Source organism: Pygoscelis adeliae, unplaced genomic scaffold (assembly GCF_000699105.1).
Source record: "Pygoscelis adeliae isolate BGI_AS28 unplaced genomic scaffold, ASM69910v1 Scaffold174, whole genome shotgun sequence".
In the NCBI taxonomy this organism is placed as follows: Eukaryota; Metazoa; Chordata; class Aves; order Sphenisciformes; family Spheniscidae; genus Pygoscelis; species Pygoscelis adeliae.
Window position 1 is genome coordinate 5,648,021 of NW_008824676.1, and position 19,399 is coordinate 5,667,419.

General features: G+C 36.5%; 1 protein-coding gene across 1 annotated transcript in view; it reads left to right on the forward strand.

Moving 5' to 3' along the window:
* The first annotated feature begins 935 nt into the window (after nucleotides 1-935).
* Nucleotides 936-19,399, forward strand: part of ZFPM2 (zinc finger protein, FOG family member 2) — a 252,493-nt gene continuing 234,029 nt past the window's right edge. The window contains exons 1-3 of the mRNA XM_009323098.1: nucleotides 936-975; nucleotides 3,115-3,273; nucleotides 18,760-18,861. Coding sequence (XP_009321373.1) covers nucleotides 936-975; nucleotides 3,115-3,273; nucleotides 18,760-18,861 — 301 coding nt within the window. The remainder of the gene's footprint in view (nucleotides 976-3,114; nucleotides 3,274-18,759; nucleotides 18,862-19,399) is intronic.

The window sequence follows — 19,399 nt, forward strand, 5'->3', positions numbered from 1 at the left end:
AACCAAGAAATACTTAATTTTGCTGTTGTTCTTGTGGGCTGGTCTTACTCATGTTGAACATGCCTTACTCTTTAGTTAAAGTTCTCAGTTAAAGTTACAATTTTATAGCTCTGGGCATGAGCTGAATGTATTTGAACACTTAGAAAATAAAAGACAACTCAACATGAATAAGACAGAATTTGTCCCAAGGATCAGGTTGTAGATGGGTGAATTAGACAAGGCAGCAGCAGCATGAAACCTAGAAAAATAGTTATGCACTGATCCATCAATTTCAACAAAAATCATGCTGTTTTTTGGAGTGCAACATCTGACGTCAGCCCCTGAGGTGAAGTGTTGCGTAAAGCTCTGATGCATGCCCATATGCGACTGGATAAACATCACTAGTTTTTATATGTGGGTTGGCATACACCAAGCAAAACCCAGTGTAGATGTGTGCATACCTCTGATCTCATTTGGATGTGACAACATTTACATTTATGTTTTCAAATGCTTGGACATGTAACTTCAGGAAATGCCATATACCTGTTCATACATAGGATGTACCTATGCAAGCATTTGTCAAGAAATTTTTTTAGTCTGAGTTTTATTTAAAAAATGAAGTCCCAACCCACAAAATGACAGGGGTTTGAACCCGTGCTGTGGAACTGGTGTGTACGTTCTTTTCCTTCTGCCTTCTTGGAAACAGTGTCAATGGAAATTATAAGGTGTGTGTTTCCATGACTGCTGCAAATGGAAGCATACCAACTGCACTTCTGTTCTTTTCTTAATTAATGTACAGTGATTATTAGCTTGCTGATTACATACTGGTGACCTGATCAAACAAACCAGTTTAACAACTACAAACAGACCTAAATGTCATGTACACGTGCCAATTGGATTACTCGCAGGTATATTGCTTTTGCTGTATTTTGCAAGACACTTACTGAAAAAGTCAAATGACAAAGAAAAAAAAAAGGAAATCGATTTCACTGAAATGTTGGCTGAAGTTTAAATTTTTTTCCCCAAATTTAAAATATTTGGAAAATTTATTAAAGGCATATGCCTACTTTTGAAATGATGCAAAACATGGTATTTATCCATCTTTATACATGGCAGAAATTTACATTTCCCTAAAATAATGTATTTTTTGTTTCATTGTGTTTTTCCTTCCTAGTTTATTTATCCAGATGTTACCAGGAGTACACACCAATAAATGGCTCTACAGAAAACGTCACATATTGATAATATTATGAAATCTGAAAGGTATTTTTGGACAGTTTGTGCAGAACCCCTTGTGCTTTCATTTCTGCCATGAAACAGGACTCACGTAAGGTGCCCAAGCTGCCCATGTTTAGCTGCAGTGCACTGCCCCAGTGTGTGCCAGTGCTTTGTTCTCTGTTCCATACAGTGCGATACCCACTCTTCATTCCCTGTGCATATGCAGTTGCTGGATTTTTTCCCAACATGGCTTGAAGGTGCCATTAACAGTAATGGATACTTTGATAGTGAGAATCTATTTCTTCAGCCATAATAATAGCCCTTTATTTTAGGAGATATATTGTTGAATGACAGCTAGTGTTGGCGAGTATGGGTCCACAAAAGTGGGTTCATTTGGTCAGATTCTCAGCTGGCACAAATAGCCGTATTTCCATGAAAGTTAGTAAGCTATATTAATTTATGGAATCCCAGCTGGGAATCTCAATCAATTTCAATAAAAAGTAACCATATTCCTCTGAAGCAAGAATTACACAACCTAGCCTAAAATGAATTTTGCTGTTTTAATAAATGTAGGTAGTCACTGGTTCATAATAAATTACATAAAATTAGAGTGTAGTCAATATTTGATTTCTTTTAAAAATTTATCCCTTCCTTTTCATCGAATGCAACAGAATCATTTATGTATTGTATCTCAGCATGATAGATTATATAGGAATAGTGTATTTAATACTGGAAAACTATCATATAAATACAAATTACATTTTTTTTCATTAGCTAGCTAGCTTTCATTTCAAGGAAGAAATAGTCAGTTATGAATGAGGCTGTGCTTTCATTGGAGAGTGAAATATGTAGTTTTTTTCAAGCCTCAACCATGTATAATGAAATCTCTCCTTTGAAATCCAGTCTTAAGATGGATTTTGAAACATACTGACATTTAATAAAATCTTAGTTAAAATATGTTAGTTATTTCAAATCTCTATTTAAATCTAGGGTAAAATTCTACACCTGCACAAGAAATGTCTTTAGCAAATCGTTACTATTAACCAATGATTGTGAAGTGTGTGTATATAAGAAAGAAGAAATTTTAATTTTTGAGTACATTCCAATTGGTAACCTGGGCGTTATGTATTCTAGATCTGTCAGGCACTGGCTCTTCAAGAGGATCTGTAGCAATAGTTTGTGTAGGTAACTAGAAGAAGAATCAAAGACCTCAGGCTGCCGTTTCAAATTCAGGCTCGTGCCCTGCTTCTGTAACTGCCGTATGTTTCTGTAGCCCTCGGCTATTAGTTTACCACAATGGTTGGTTGGCCCTTGTAAAATGAAGTGATAGTCTGTCCGAGTCCCATCCATTGACTGGGAGTCCATTAAAGAGTCTAGCAAATAAATGATCATGGATACCGTCAGGTGCTGGATGAAGCAAAATAGCAGAATAAGCTCAAGTTTATGCTGTCAATACCTTTGTAGTAATTCACTGTCGTCAGTACTGGTAACTTGAGAAATGAAGCCTGTAAAGGGAACCTATTAAGTACTGTAATTCAGCATCAAAAAACAATGACTAACAAACAATAGAAGACTCTTCACTGTTTATGTGGTTTTACAAATATAGCTTTGATTTCCATTGTTAAAACTGTCTGCGTTTAATACTAGAATACGAATAATGAAAAAAACCCCATGTGTGAGTATTATTAATACATAGTATTAATAACACTTCGCATATTCTGATTTGAAGTCATCAGGAAAACAGTCACTTTCAATTTCAATTTCCATAAAATGTTATTTGTCCAATTCTAATAAATGCTGAACATAGCTGTGGAAGGAAAAACTAGCTAAAGACCTCCAGTTATAAGTTCACAAAGGTTTTATTTCACATTGTCCTGTTAGATGGTTTTGCCACAGTGTTCCTGATTCTTTTTAAAGGGCCCCTTGAGGATGCCATTGAGGATGAAGAAGAAGAGTGCCTGTCTGAGGAAAATGATACTATCTCAAAAGAAGACTTTCCATTGGAGGAAAGCTTTTCTGCAGAGTTTGAGCCTGAAAACCTGAGCTGTGAAGAAGTGGAATACTTTTGTAATAAAGGTAATCATTGTAGCCCACCTCTTGAGGGAATACTGGCCAAACTGTGTCCAATTGGTCAAAAAGAGGTTTTGGTTTAAAATGTACAAAGAGTCCTATTAATATAGTACCTTGAAAATAGGAAAATGAGTCATTTGTGGAGTTAAGTCTGGTAAGGGGTAAGGGGTAAATATTTAAATGTGTTGGAAGATGTACTTTTCAGGGAGGTGAATCGTCTTGCCTTTAATGTTTTCTTCCAAGAATGTTATTTTCTACGTATTTAACTGTAGAGAACAGGCCTCAGAAGTCAATTATTATCAGATCCGAAGCTAGCAATGCAGCATGTCTCTTCATTGCTTCTTTGCCTAGGAAACATGGCTAGAAAAACAGATTGTGTCTGTAGATTCTAGGATTAAAATAGAGCTTATTATAGAGCTTATTATGCATGGTAGAAAACTAGTGATTTTTGAAAGGATAACTTTTAAAGTTGCAGATGCCTATTTGATGCATTCGTTACTTGCAAATTATTGAAGATAGAGGTATTTTAGCATAAGCCACACCAATTCATTCTCACCCAGTGTTCAGTCTGCAAGGTTGTGCTGTTTCCCATTCAGCTGACAGAAAAAGCGCACTATCATGTACTGTTGCTTAGAACATTGATTTAACCTTCTTCCTGCCAGATTTCCACTTGATTGCTTTATTGTTTGTCTTCTGCAGGTAAGGATGCCTATCAAATAGCTGGAATTGTTGTGGTGATGATCTTCTGTTAGTCCACAGTCCCCTCAGGCATTTGGATATCAATGATTTCTCTGTCTTTCTGTTCTTTTCCAGATTTTGACATATATTTTCTCATGATAGCTTGATATGCTCCCGTTTCTGTATTATTTTCATCTGTCTTGGACAAAGTAGAATAAATCCGTTTGAATAGTCAAATGTTATGACTGCAGAATACTAGTCTTTCCTGCAGAGTCTTCAGTCATCCGTGGGGAAGGCATGAAAATGTATTTTCTACATGTCCTCTATGTAGCTTACAAACTTTTGAAAAAATAATTTACTTTTTGCGCTACAGGTTCTTGATACTTAGTAAGCCATCCTAAGAGATCAAAACAGTCTAGTCAATAGTTTAGAGTTTAGCTGCTACAAATCTTACTGTGAAGGAAGAGAGACCGGATTATGAATGGAAATGCTTTACAAACAGGGGGAGTTAAGTGCTATTATAACTGTGCTGTAAACAAATACTACAATTACTGTGCGTTCACTTGTTCACGTGCCTCTCAGACACCATTTTCCTTAGCTGAAAAAAAGTACTGTTCCTGTTACTGGCATTACTAAATAATTATTTAAACCACTATTTGCATAATTGTTATACTGGCAGCTCTTGAGTTCCTTCTGTCAGCAATGGAAGGCTATGCATCACTATCAGTTCATATCAGTTTGATTTAGTTCTTTCTCTGTACTTCTTGCTGCATTTACAGGGCTCACCAATGGAAATGCTACTGTTTTGGGTGGAATTCAGAAAAATACATGATTTTTTTTTTGTTTGTTTATAGCAATCAATATTGCAAATTCATGTTGAATTTTAAGTTATCTTGGCACTTCCCTTTAATGAACACATCTTTCAGGGAAAACACTGAATCCAGGCCAGTGTATTAAACAAGATCAGGAATTAAATGGGAATACATTTAAATCTGAATCTTGATTATCACGTTTTATTAAGGACATCTGCTGATTCTTCAAGCTGAATACCTTTTGACTCCCCAGCAGTTTTTTTTCTAAGTGTGTTGTAGTTGTAAAAGAATCTTAAACCTATCCACTGCAACAGCTGCAGAAGAAGAGTTGAAAAGGAAATTTCTGAGGATGAAGGGGCACATAAAACCCCTCATCTACTTCCAGCTGAGGCAGTGTGACAGAAAGTCCCACTTTGAAGTAAGTTGAGAATATCCCTGGAAAAGGATGGAATGGGAGACTAGAAATGTATTGTTTTTTGTTGATGTCAACTTCTGTTGAATGTCCTGCTTCTTCAGTGTCACATCTTAAGTGTCGTTAGCATGAGGCCATGTATGTTTTTCTGAGGGTAAAACCTAAGAAGACAAAACTAATCTGGAAAGCAAATAAATTTCTTTTGTGCCCTTTTCTTAGTGGAAGGGTTTGTGACTGTGTATATAGTAAATACTAAAAGTGAGACTAATTCTCATGATTTTTGTCATGAATCTGTTAATCATTCATAACCTTTTTTTTTCTTTGTAGTGCTTCAGTATTGAAATTAAAAGATGGTATTTTTTTCTTTAACATCATGAATAAAAGCTTGAAAATGAGATATGTACCAAATAGGTTAGAGAGCAAATAAATGCATTCTAATTTCTCTTTTGAGGGCCTGACTTTCTGATTTGTGTTTTGCTCTTTGACAGTATTGGCAGCCTGTAAACCACAGATAGCTTCAAAGGAGGGAAAAATAAGTGTCGATCTGTGTTTTCTCATGTGAGAGGTTTCCTTTTCCTGGAAAATATCAGAATTGGCATGGGAATCCTTTATGCTGTCTCTGCATTCTCTTCTTGCTAGCATGGGCCATTAAAGGTTCTAGAAAGTAAGGGGATTTTACTGGTTATAAATATTCATCTGTCCTGGCTCCCCATTTCCCTCCCCCGGGGTTTCTTCCTAGCTGACCCAGAACCACAGGACAAATGAGTAGTGGGGCTTCCTGCAGGAATCAAGAGACGTGGGCAGCAAATGGCACAACTGTTGGGGAGGAGGTGCTAGTGAGGCTTCAAACCATTGTATGTTTTTCGTACTTCCCCAGCTATATAAATCCAAGCATCACCTAAAACCAGAGGCTTTTAACTATCCAAACTAGGCACTGAAGGCAAAAATTTATGGAACTAACAATTCATTCAGATGAATGAAAGTTGAGGACTTACAGGTTCACAACTTGATAACTTTGGCTTTTTGACTGACGAGGTTTTCCTGTCAAACTATGCCTGATCGTATTATAAGCAGAGAGTGGTCTCTTACTGTCTAAATTGCAAACAGCTAACCTTTATAAAGCCATACTTGTCATTCCCACCTTATTAATTTGGGTTTGTGAGATTGATTCAGCAGAATAGTTGCCAGAATTAGAAGGCGAAGGCGAAAGCCTCTGCAAAGTGTGAAGCAAATTAATCACACTGATTGAGCTACATGTCATTTTACAACTTCTCCGTTTTCAAAATTACGACTTTTGGCTATTATTTTTCCCTTCTCCTTTTGCTCATTAATGGCTTTTATGACAAGGAATCTGGAAAATTCCACCTCCCCCCACACTTTTGCAACACCACAAAACCACAATTAACTTTGCTACATGTGAATAATTATTCCTATGTAGTTTTCATTTACACTCAAATGTGAAGAAGTGAACAGTGTTTAAGCATGTAAATATTAAAAGCAAAAATGGAAATTGGCAACCTACTATTTATCAGGGATAGGTTTAAGCTTGCAACTGTGAATTTTTAACCTTTTGGTTGAACTTTCCCATCCAAGAATGAATATTTTGGAAGAGCCTCAGAATAGATGGCAGTTCGAAGTTTGATTTGTTTGCAGTTTTGGCAGTGAGATTAGGGGAAAGGGAATATTTTGGAAACAGCAATAATAATAACAACACAGTCATAGTGTTCTTCCACTACAAAGCTGCACTGGTCTCAAATCTTTGGAGTAGAAACAAAAAATTTGGTAGGAGGTAGCCTTGGTGATAATGCATTGTGTTTTGTCAGTTTGTGGCCTTTGAAAATTGCTGTTTATGCTTAGCTACTACAAATTTCTGCACTGCAAATAAAGAGGGTATCTGATGATGCTGTCCACGCAAAGCCTGTATTGCCTGGAACCTCCGTTGCTGAAGATTTTTTTAGTGTCCAGTTAGTGGGTATCTGGAATCAGTCTCTGTATCAGATTAAGATTAATTCAGATTAAATTCAGATCTAGAAGATTTATTAGATAAGCACCTGTATTTAGATAGTCTGAATAAGGAGAAAGTAGCCTGTCTCCTATGCAGAAGAGTGATAGACTAGATGGCTGAAAGCCTACTACGGATGCTAGGAGATAGTACATACAGATTAACTTTTGTCTTTTGTAGGTAGGAATAAGAAAATGAGGTGATGCGAACAGAGACAAGAGAAGAAATGAGCTGGAGGCATGATGGGGCTAATAAAAGCAGGAGGGCAAATACAAGAAGCGGGCACAAACAGCAGGACGATACAAAAGCCAAGAAGTTGGAGGGGATGGGATAAAAAGCAAAGTACTAAATCAAGTTCATTTGGGCTGTGAAGTAGTTCATCATTGGCTTTTTAGTCTCTCATTGCTGTCATCCTGCCTAGATACCGTCAGGACAACTAAAAAAATATTCTCATCTGTTATTTAGAAAGTTTGCCATACTCATATGGAGGTGACACATCTTCCTCTCTGTAAACAGCAAGGAGAATAGGAGCCTTGTCTACTTCACAAGGGTGGGAACTGGCTAAACAAATTACAGTTCCTTGTGACCTTCTTAGCAGAAGTGTTCAATGAGGGATTAACTTTCAAAGAAAAAGTTATCTTGAGCAATGAGAGAGATCACTTGAGATTAGTAGATAGTTAAGTAGCTGTATTCAGAGAAGGAAAGAGGCAAGAGAAGGAAATGGAGGAAGGACTATAATCAAGAGAGAAAATGTGGGACTGTTTCCAGAAGAAAGAGGCAAATGGAGGAATGTACATATCTGATAATTAGAGAAAGAAATATCAATTTCTTGCTGCCATGCTTACCAGGACAATTTTGTTGAATTTTTCCTTTCTTTCTTTGTAGTACGGCTATTGTGCTTGTTCCTCATGTTGTAGGCTTCCCATAGTTACTCCATCACAAGGCAGCATTGGCACCAGCCCTCAGTGGAAGGAGATTCAGTGGCCTTAACACTGCTGGTGGCAGATTGGCAAGCAAATGGCTTGTTTCCCACTCTTAACTGTGCTTCAGTTGGTGACATAGGAAGATATGGGGGATACATAACGTGCGATGAAGGTTGAAGATTTTCATGATGTAATGCTTTTAGAATCTGTAGCAAAAACTGCTATGTATGCCGTAGCAAATCAGAATGTTGATGCGTGGCTGCCGTTCCTGGTACATTGCTTATCTTTATTTGTGGGGGAAGAGGGGGATGAGGGCAATCCAGTGCTGTCTTGAAACGCATATACAGTTCTAAGTCAGCAAGAAGAGAACTCAGGGAATACGTGGGCTTCTGCATACTGTGTGTATACCTGCTGCTGTATTCTCGTATTCTGCTTGGGCAGGAGGGGATGAGCTCAGAACCTGATCCAAGTTTTCTGCTCGTGTACAGTATTTTGTCACTAGCCTGCCAGACCAGCTTAGGGCTGGAATTTTTTATGTTAAACCATGTGACCTGATTGTGCAGCGAGGCTTGAGATTCAGGGAAACAGCTGCAGTGTGATTCTCTATATAAGAAAAAGCATATACAAAGCTAAGTTCTTCTGTGCGTTAATCTTCCCCTTCATACTTCATGTGCAAAGCTATCGTACTACCATCTGTAATACCAGCCAAATTCTTAACACCCTGAAAATGATTTCTGTGTGTCCCTTTTTCCTCTGGAGTATGACTTTGTGTGTGTATGCCTGTGTGCATCTGTGTAAATATTCTTTGCTTCTTTCATGTTAGGCATGTAATGACTAACAGTATGCTTGCTATTTTCTGTTTCTGGATCAAAAAGTAGATTTATGCCTTTTTTTCTTCCCTTTTTTTTTTTTAACCAGAAATCTTTTAATCAATAATGTTTCTTTCCTTTTCAGTAATGGATTTCATGACAAATTTCTACCTCTTTTGCTATAGCAAGTGGAAGTAGGATCAGCATAAGGCAGCTATACCATAATCACTTTGAGCTCAATAAGGAGATCTTTACAGGCAACTTTGTTCTTATTTCTTAACAGGATTAAGAAGCTCAGCTCTTTAAATTCTTGCATATAACACTGACATTTCCAGGGTGTGTTTGGACCAGGGAGTTCAAAGAGAAGGAATAAAAAAGAAAAGCCAATATGACTTTGTTTTTTACCTTGCTGGAGGAGCTGTTTGTGCAAATCGCCTATAAGCTTATTGACCTGAATCTTTGACTCCTTGTTTTCTCTGGATTTGGCTGGAGTGTAGACACTGATAGAGCACTGATAGAGGTGATTGCACAGCCCTCGGCTTTGCTTGGCACCAGACGCCCCCACCCCAACCCCCCGACATTATCTTTCCCTGGCAATACTTCTTTCTGTTCTCCTGGAGCTCATATTCCTCTTTTTTTTTTTAAATATATTTTAATTAATTGCATTTTCTTTATGTAGGCTTTCCGAGTAAAAGAAGGACACATTAATTCTTTTTGGTAAGCAGAGACAGGAGAGGGCATGTATGCGTGATGATGTATTTTCATCTCCTAGGATAACAAGAATCTGCATAAGAACTTACAGTGCTACTCCTTCCAAAAACACAATAGTTACCTCCTATTGACTTGTGTGCATGTTTGTGAACCTGTGTTGGATTCTCGTGTTCGTCAGAGTGAGGGTTCCCATACATTTATCTGTTTTCCGTTCAGCTGAAACAACTGAATCCTGTGCATCTTCCATACTTCTTGTCAGATGCTGAATATGGACAAAGAAAGGAGGGGGGTTCTCTGATAATAGCCTTCAAAAGGTGATAAGTCAGAATTAGATTGGATCCTGGCAGGGTGAAAGGAGACCTTTTTCTTCTGAACATCAGCATTTGCCTTGTGCTTTACCTCTCATGCTTTACCTCTTGTGCTTTCTCATTTTTCCTGTTACTGGCGCTCAGAGGACCACCTGTTTTCTTGCTAGAAGAAAAAGGAGATATCTGAAAAGGTTGGAGTGTTTTTTTTCACCATTCACTTGAGAGCACGGAAAGGCTTCCAGAATAACAAGTATGAGATTATCTACGTATACTCTTTTCCATTTACTGCTAACCCATATGTAAACCTCTCAGGCCATATTTTCAGTCCAACTGAAATCCATGTCAGTATTAACATCAACTTTAGTGGGATAAAAATTTGACCTGAGTCAGACAAGCAAACCCTTCTTCTAATTAAGAAATTAAATAATTGGTCATCAAGCAGAAAACGGTATCTCAAAAAGAAACTAGATAGATATGTATTTACTTCAAGAAGTAAATACATAGATCCAAATAGAAAACATTATTTTAACTGTACAGAATTATAGAGTGAGAGAAACACTTAAACAGCTTACTCAACTTTAAGCAGTTTATCAAAGCAACTCCAGCCTTTTCAGTCAGCACATTTTGGTTTTCTTAAGAACAATGAAATTGTGAATTCTATCACAGCTATGAGGAAAGGGATTATTTGGTTACAACAAGTGTAATGTCCCCTTTCTAGAAAGTCACAAAACTTGAACTTGGATTGACTTAAATTTGAGCTCAAATTTGACAGAATAGGAATTGCAAATTAATAAAGGTAATCTTCTTTAAAATATGAAATGCACAAATGACAAATTTCACCACATGTTTTTAGTTCATGTGTACTATACATCTGTTAATAATTTTATTTATAATGAAGGTCCATTTTGCCTTTTTTTGTCTAATTTGGTGTTCTTGACACAAAAATTCTGAATACTTTTGAAGAGTTCTGAGACATTCTCTGAAAAACTGTTGTCAATCCAGGTCCAAAAGCGGAGTTGCTCACAGGCTGTATACTATGCAAGTTACCAGTGGGGATATTGGCAGTGATTTAACTCTCAAAGGGTCAGAAAAAATAAATGAAGCAAATGCCACATTTATGACATCATTGGATAAATATTGATAAGACAAATATTATTGCTGGATAGATTCTTGTGGATAAGAGAAAAAGAAGCGTTTCTTTATGACTGCTATGTCTTTTTTGTTGGGTTTGACACATAGAACCCTAGACTGTTTTTGAAACCATGTATAATACAGCACGTATTATATTATATATACAATACATATAATACATACTATACAATATTATATATATAATACAGACCTCCAACGATAGGGAATTGGCTGCTTTTGATATTGAAGCACCTGAAGTGTTGATTATTTCAAATAAAAGCATCAAACTGTTTACAACAAGGTAAATTAAAATTTCACTTTGTAAGAACAGTTATATATTGCTACTAATTATGTAGCAGTGTGTGGAAATCACATGAAAACAGGATGTGTATATGGTAATGATTTCAGCTGCATGTTATAAAATGAGATTTTCTTGGTTGGATGAAAAATTCTCGTAAAAGATGTAGTATTTCTGCAGTGGGGAAGGAACAGAATTGTTATTTAATTAAGTGGAAATATGAACTTGCAGAAGAATCTTCAAACTTAGAGTTTGAAACTTGCTAGAGTGTCTCTGAAGTCATCTCTCTGTTCCGCTGCAGGGTGTTTTAGAATCTCATGGATCGTCGATTTCCATTGAAATAATTTTTGAAAATCATACTAAGCAACATTCTTTGTTTGGGGCGTCTAAATGTCTTTAAAAATGTGCTTCTGCTGCTTTTCTAATCAAGTGCCTAGAGCTATGTAAGTTTGAACCCCAGGTTGGTACTTGAATATGTCTAATAAGAGTTCTTGTATTTGAAATTTTAATGGGGAAAGATTGAAAAGATGCAAGACTTTCTCCTTTTTTTCCTTTAAATCTACGGAAGCTTTTGGGTAGCCAGTGTATCTGAATGATACTCATTTGTAGTACTGGTGCCACAAGAGTCGCTTCCTAAAAATTAGGATAAATATAAAACTCATTAATAGAAGGAAAGTCTGGAATACAATTTAGGGAACACTTTTACTGTTCTGCAGGAAATACATTTGAATGAGTGATCCTTGTCTTGAAAGGACTTCAAAAGCAAACAGCGCGATAATGAGAACATATCAAACATTTAGAGAAAGAGGAAGGCCAGACTCAGTCTAGATGAACTCGCTACACAGCAGTGTCTTATCCCAGGAGAAAAATGCCATAGCTGAAATGGTTAGAAATAATTGACGCTGTTTTTTAACGTGATCACTGTGCTGAAATGTCATTGTGTCAAGATGTCATTTTGTTAAACAAAGTGGTGATTTTAATATGAACCAAAACAGTTTCCGTGCCGTTATTCTGGAGAGTTAACAGCTTGCACACATGTAGGTACTCACCGACGCGGATATTCATAGACCTTTCCTAAAAGTTAGGATAATAGTGCATTATTTCTGAAATTTGCTGGATAAATAATTTTAAGAGTGCTTAGGGCAACTAGAAACATACAGTTATTTCAAATGAGATTTATCCAAGTAGAAATTATGATTGTTAATCAGCATGACAGAAAACAGTAATTGCTTGCAAAGAAGCAAAGTATTGAGATGATTAATATAATCTGAAATAAAATGCAGTGGATTAACATGTGAAAGTCCTGGTTTCTTTCAGGTACGTTAGCAAATGAATCATCTGAGGGCCAGATTTTGCTCAAACTTGCTGTATTTGTAGAGTAGGATGTCTCAGCTGACTTTGGTGGGCTTCACTGAAATTATTTCGATACACATCAGATGAAGTGATAACAGCATCTGGTAGTGATAGCACCAGATCTCTCTCTCTGTCTCTGTGTCTCTGTCCTTGCAAGGCTTGTAGAATAAACCCATTTGCATGACACTGTAGCCACTATAGTTGTTTACCTTGTCCTCACACCAGATGCCAAATAAGGCCAAGTATGGAAACATCCCTCCCAATTTATTTAGAATCTTTATTCTCAGACTTCTATTTCCATACCAAAATCTTATTTAAAGATTTTTTTTTGCATTATTTACATGTATTTTGTACCCGCTGAAAACTTGCATTGCCATTAAAATTAGAGACTTCTGCTTGTTAAATATATACATAGAATCCTTTAAAAAGCGCTAATACACAAGAAGGACAATTAAGTCCTGTTAGATGTCATTTACCAATGTCCAAGAAGGACCAATTGTCCTTCTTAAGAATAATATGTGCTGCCAAAAAGTAAGTTACATTAAATTAAGTACATTGCATTTGTATTTTAAGTTGTATGTGGTTTGTTTCCAAGTTACATGAGTGTTGTTTCTGAAGAGAGGTTCCTGGCAAGGATTCTGGGCTTACAGTGTGTTTTTTAGGATTCAAGAGCAAGATTATCTGTGTGTGTAAGCTGCGTTACTGGTCCTAGGTACTGTGATAAAGCAAATAACAAAGGATAGGTTTTGTATGCTAATTTATAGTTTCTGAGGCTCTGTTCATATAGTTCATATGTACAGCCCCAGAATCCTCCTTTGGTTGGATCTGGAATTACTGCTACTGCAGTTGTGGCAGAAAGAAGGAAAGGGCCCCTTCCCCCATGTCCCTAAGAAATCCTGCCCCTTCATGACCAGTCGCACTGGCCTGTTAACATACGTAAGGTTATGTACCTTGCCGAATTAAAGTCTCAGTGAGTGACTCCCCAAGTCTCTGAATCACGTCTGTTTTCTCTTTTGGGAGTGCAGAATGCTACAGGCTTCGTAACAATTTATTTCTGAATTGATTTATTATAATTGAGAAGTGATGTTTCACTCTGAACAGCTATATTAGGATGTTAACAATTTAAGTTTACATTTATGCTGCCAGGAAGAATGAGCACAAACTGAATTGCAAACTTTTAATGTTCTCTCACTCTAATATAAGCTGCCATGTGCTGTTTGTGAATGGTACAGTCCTTCACCCAGAGCTATTTTGTCTGATGATAAAACCATGAGTGTATGAAGCTTGCACATTTTTCATCTCTTTTATGACCTTATCTTTTGTGAGCGGCTTCTGTGAAGGTATCCTAACTATAGGAAGCACCTGGCAAACATATATGATATCTATGCTGTGATAAGCAGTTGTGAACAAGAAAGTAGATCTGTCAGTTCTGAACTGTTCATTGTTAAAAATACTTTGTTGATTTAGCTGATTGCAAAATACATTATAGAGTGACTAACAGCTGCTATAACATTCCTCGTCAAGAAAGTTCAATTGTACGAGACTTTCTGTAAGAGTCTAATATTGATAGGAACAACATGGATTAAACCAGCAGGGTTGAGAAGAACTGCTAACCCATGTGCTTCTTTAAAATAGCGCAACTACTTGTGGTACAAGCTGATTAAGTACAAATTGGGAAGTCTTTAATTTGTTAAAAAGATTAAAGTGAAATTACTTGTTAATATTCAAGTCTCTCTTTTCCTCCTTGGCAGTGTTGTCAGAGATGTTAGAGTTCTCCTTCTCATGTTTCTGGTAATACGCCTCTTTCACAGTCTTCAGATTCCCTGACCAACTGTATCACCTTGAATTACAGTGGTTTAGTGTGTTCACTTGCATCTATTGGATAAACACTAGGATATTAAAAACCACATTAAAAAACTTTGGACTGTTTTTGAAGAGCAACAGAAACAGTCAATGCTGGTAAGAAATAGTAAGGTCAAGATGAAAATTCTATTCATATTACAGTACTGAAGTTGTTTGAATAAGACTTTTTTTTCTCTTAGTTAAGCAGTGTTTTGTGTATTCAGCATTTTATCGTAGGCAGAGATTTGTTTCACCTAACTTTAGCTGGCTAAAGATAGGTTCCTAGTCTAAGCTGTGTGTTTCAGAGGATGATTCATTTCAGCTATCTCAGACACGAAGAGGGGTCTCGTATCTCAGGTCTCCTCGAATAGGATGAGTCACTGTGGAAGTTTCTCTCTTCCCTGTCTACAAGAGTGCCTGCATCATTAGTCTGGACTAGCTTAACTTTCAGACATTAGCTTAACTTTCAGACATCTAAGGCAGAGAATTCTGCCCAAAGTGTAGCTTTAATAACAAATACAGAGAAAGAGCTGAAAGTCCAGTAGGCTTAATTGACTCATGACTAAACGTACTTTATGATATTGTAGATTCTTGCTCGTGTGAGTCTTTTTTTCATGCAATAATGTTCTTTTAAAGGACAGAATTCAGTTAGTGATCTTAGTTGCCAGAAGGAAAAACTTAAACAGAGGCAGGTTTGCTTCATTTTAGGGCATTTATCATTGCTGATACTCCTATACCACTCTTTGGTGTTGATGGTAAAAAGTTATTTCTCCTTTAACTTAAATATAAAATGTAATTGAGCAGCAAAGCGAGGAAATAAGCATGAGAAAAAAACAAAACAATGCGATTAGGAAGGAATCAACAGGTTAGGAGCAAAGTGAGTAGTATATATAAAGCAATAAGCACTTGATTTGACTTGGAAGAAAGAAAAAAAAATGTCCTGGGTCCAATTAAATGTTTACACCTGTAAATTGAACAAAAATGTAATCAGTTTTAAAATAAATATAAAAAAATAGTGTTATTGAGACTGGAAAATAGTGAATGAACAAAAAGAGTAAACAATGGAAAGAAAAATTCTGTAAGGAACTAAACTCCTTTGTGCTAAACAAATGTTAGCTGCTAAAGTAGCATTAAGTAAGGGGAGAGAAAAGAAAAAAGCTTAAGAGATGTGTTTTGTTATCAGCTCTTGTGCTAAGCCTCCTTTTGGCTTCTTAAAGTTGCAGTGTCTCCAGCACATTGGTTCACTTGGTTGTCCATTTTCCTCTGACCTTGACGCTCAGCTGAGCCTGGGGTAGACTTGCTTCACTGATGGATTCTGAAGCCCACAGTCATGTACCATTTGTTGGTTTCACAAGCAGATTGCTTCAGTACGGAGGGAGAGTCGTATGGGGGAACAGGAGAAATCAGTGTGGTATTTCAGGTGTGTAGTGCATGGACTTGGTAGTTGGTGAATAGTAGAAAATATCAATGAAAATAATTAAAAATACTTCTGGATGCAAAACAAAGTTTTCCTTAATGTAAATTCTACACATTTTGTTCTACTCTATTTGCAAAGGACATGCATTAGTTCATGAAAACTTGATTATGAAAAACGTGTAACACCATACTTCATGAAACACTGAAAAAGCAAGTTAACGAAAAGTTAAGCCATCTGCTAACAGATTTTCAGATCTTTCCTCATCTTCCAAATACTTAATTACTGTGTGCTGTAAGTTGTATACCTTAGCTGTAATTCTGTCCTTCTTTTGCCCTTCAGCCCAATCTTTTCACATAAGTTTCTCCTCCTCTTTCAATTCTGATAGTTTTGTTTGTTTGATGTTCTGGTTGGTTGCATTGATTGAAAGAATGCTCAAATTTGCATGCTAACGCCAGGTTTGCATATATTATAACCTGGAAAAACTTTTGTATTTTAGAGCTAAAATTTTCCATGCTTGGGCTCTGTCTAGAATAATTCTTATTATTTCTAAATTTTTTTTTTTTGTTGTTCTCATGTAAGTCCATAGAGATCTATTGTTTACAGTGGAAGAAAAACATTTTCTTTAGTACAAAATTTCCATGCAAAGAGCATTTTAAGAGCTTTCAATGGTGATTATACAGCTTGAGTTAGAAACTCATAATCAGAATTGCCCTTGCTGTGAAGTGCTTTCCAACATTTTGGAGAAAACTGGAGTTGATCTTGCCAGGTTTGAACCTTGGAAAATTGTCTTTTGTGTCTCTCCAATAGAGAACAATTTGTTGCAGCTGTAAGTAGCTATGAAGGTAGAAATATGAAGGTAAAAGTATCTGATAGATTCTTCAGGCCACCCAAAAAAAGCAGAATTCTGTTTGGTTACGACAAAGTAGCTATACAAATGCTAATTCAAAATAGGGTAGTTGGTTAAAAACAAATAATTGCTAAAACTACTTATAGGAAACTTGATAGCTTTTTCAGCATGTGAGTATTTAGGACGGTCTTCTGAAGCTAACTTCAGATTGAACTGAAGCACATGAACTTCAGATGCCTGGGTAAAATTATACAGTGTGTTTAATAGAAAAATCATACTAGAAATTCGTGATGTCTTCTAGCTTTAAGTGCCTATGAATACACTGGATTATATTTTTAGTACTACAAATACACCGTACTATATTTTTGTTATCGGAGTCTGGAGTGAATATAGTATTGTGTTTGTGTGAGAAGTAGTTTACCAGGCTCTTATACTTAGGATTTGAAAACCTGTTTGTTTTATGAATGCAAGGAAGAATGTGTTATTACAAGACATTACATGTGCACATGAAGTTAATACTTTATAGTGTTTGTATATAATCATGTACTTGAAAACTCTGGGTCACAAGCTTATCTGGTATAAATATAGCTCCAGTGATAACGTATGGGGATCTGGCATGGTTTGTTGTAATCACATTTCTTTACCTATGTTGCTAATAAAAGCTTTTGTTATCATGAGTGGGGAAAAAATTACAAGTTACTGCTTAATTGCTGTGCCTTTTGCTCCTTCTTGCTCTGCTATTGTTAAATCAACAAACAGTCTGATTTTCAGATTCTAAAATACACGGCATTTGTTTTTTAGTGCTGCCACTTTTCTGTGGGACACAGTTTTCTAAAAAGTTTGCTTCGAGCTTGCTAAAAAAAATTAAACCGTAATTCAGTCCTATTTGACTGATGTAGTTAATTGTGTAGGTTTGATTTTTCCATTCTTCATAGTATCTCCTTACGCAAGGGTTTCTCGGATTGATTGTAGTGAAAAAAAAATCGACCAATGCAGTAAAGTGCCGTCCTGGATAAGCACCCAGAGATGTCATTTAACACATTACTGTGGCCAGACTATTTTGTGTTAATACCTGAACCCCTCACCTTCGATGTATTTTTTTGTAGTCATTATTTCAATGTATTTTTGCATGGAGCTTGCCTAGAATCTTTGTTGAAGTGAAATAACTGCACTTTCAACAAGGAATTTTTCAAATAATAATTAAACGGTCATCTCTAAAAATTTAGCCTTATCATAATGTTCAGTGTGTCCTGTACAACCTTATAGTGGATAGTTACTGGAGGCTGGCAGACTTTCTCAGGTACTTTCGGATGGTGAAAATTCTAAAATTCATCAGAAATGTTGCATTTCTTTAGCTAAAGCTTGATAGGGAGAAAATTATCATAGGGACTTGCTGGTAGCTTATAACCTTTAAGGGCAAGTTCCTTAAATGCCTAAATACCACAGAGTAGGTCTCCACTAGTTGCCTGAAAAGCCAGAATGTTTAGTGGACCATATTTTTGTACTGAGTGTCATTAATCTGCAATGCATAAGAAACAGTTAGGTGTCAATTCAAGAAAACACATAACTGAAAGCATATGTCCTGGGGAGTAACAAGCTGATTTCTTTCTTTCATTTGTGCATACAAACTTGATGACTTCTTGTGCATTGGTTTACAGAATTAGGTGCAAGTTGTGGTTCTGTTTTTTAAGCATATGGAGTAAACACTGATTTCCAAGATTTGCCTGTCCACGGAACTGGAAGGATTGGATACTCAGGGCTTGTTTGAGTCACTGGGAACTCACAGATGTTTATGTGTCTAATAATATTTTTTTCATTTTCTCTCTGTTTATAGACATGCATATGTTTTCACTTACACATGTAAGCAGTTGTTTGGATATTGTAGGAGCTCTGCCTAAAAGTCACTACTGAAATATGTCAATACTGTATTTCTTTGATTATTTTTTCAGGCAATGAAGAAGGCATCCAGGAGGCAGCAGAATCTGACGGTGATGCAAGGTCAGAGAAACCAGGGCAGGTTGCTGTGGAGACTGAAGATTGGGATGGGCCAGGTAGGAAAAAACAACCGAAAGCCAAGAGAAGTTTCTTAAACTAGATTCCAATATTTTTTAATGTTATTATTTTAGTAGATGTGTTATGCTTTGCATTGATTTTTAATGGACTATTTCTTTTATGATCCTTTGGAGTCCAGGATATTGACGGATGAGTACTAAGATAAAGTTATTGAGTAAAAAATCGTTTTGGCTATACCATTTTGTGAATTGTTCAACATAAAATGCCTTATGTACCTACTTGATATAAAGGAAAATGTTACTGCTGCTTAGAATTTTAGGATTAAAATTTATCCGTAAGTTCTCAGTTCCATGGTTGTATTAAGGTACAAGCTTTTCTGCTGTGTTTTCTGAGGCCGGAAGACCAACCGAACGCCTGTGTCTCAAGCTTTGTGCCTACATTTAGCAACATGTTGAGCTTAACAAATAGGTATGGTATCTACTGGCATTTTCAAGGACTTTGTTTACCTGTTTTAGCCTGATAGAAATCATTTAGCGCGCCTGGTCATTGATTTCAGTTGGAAGAGAAACTCTTAGA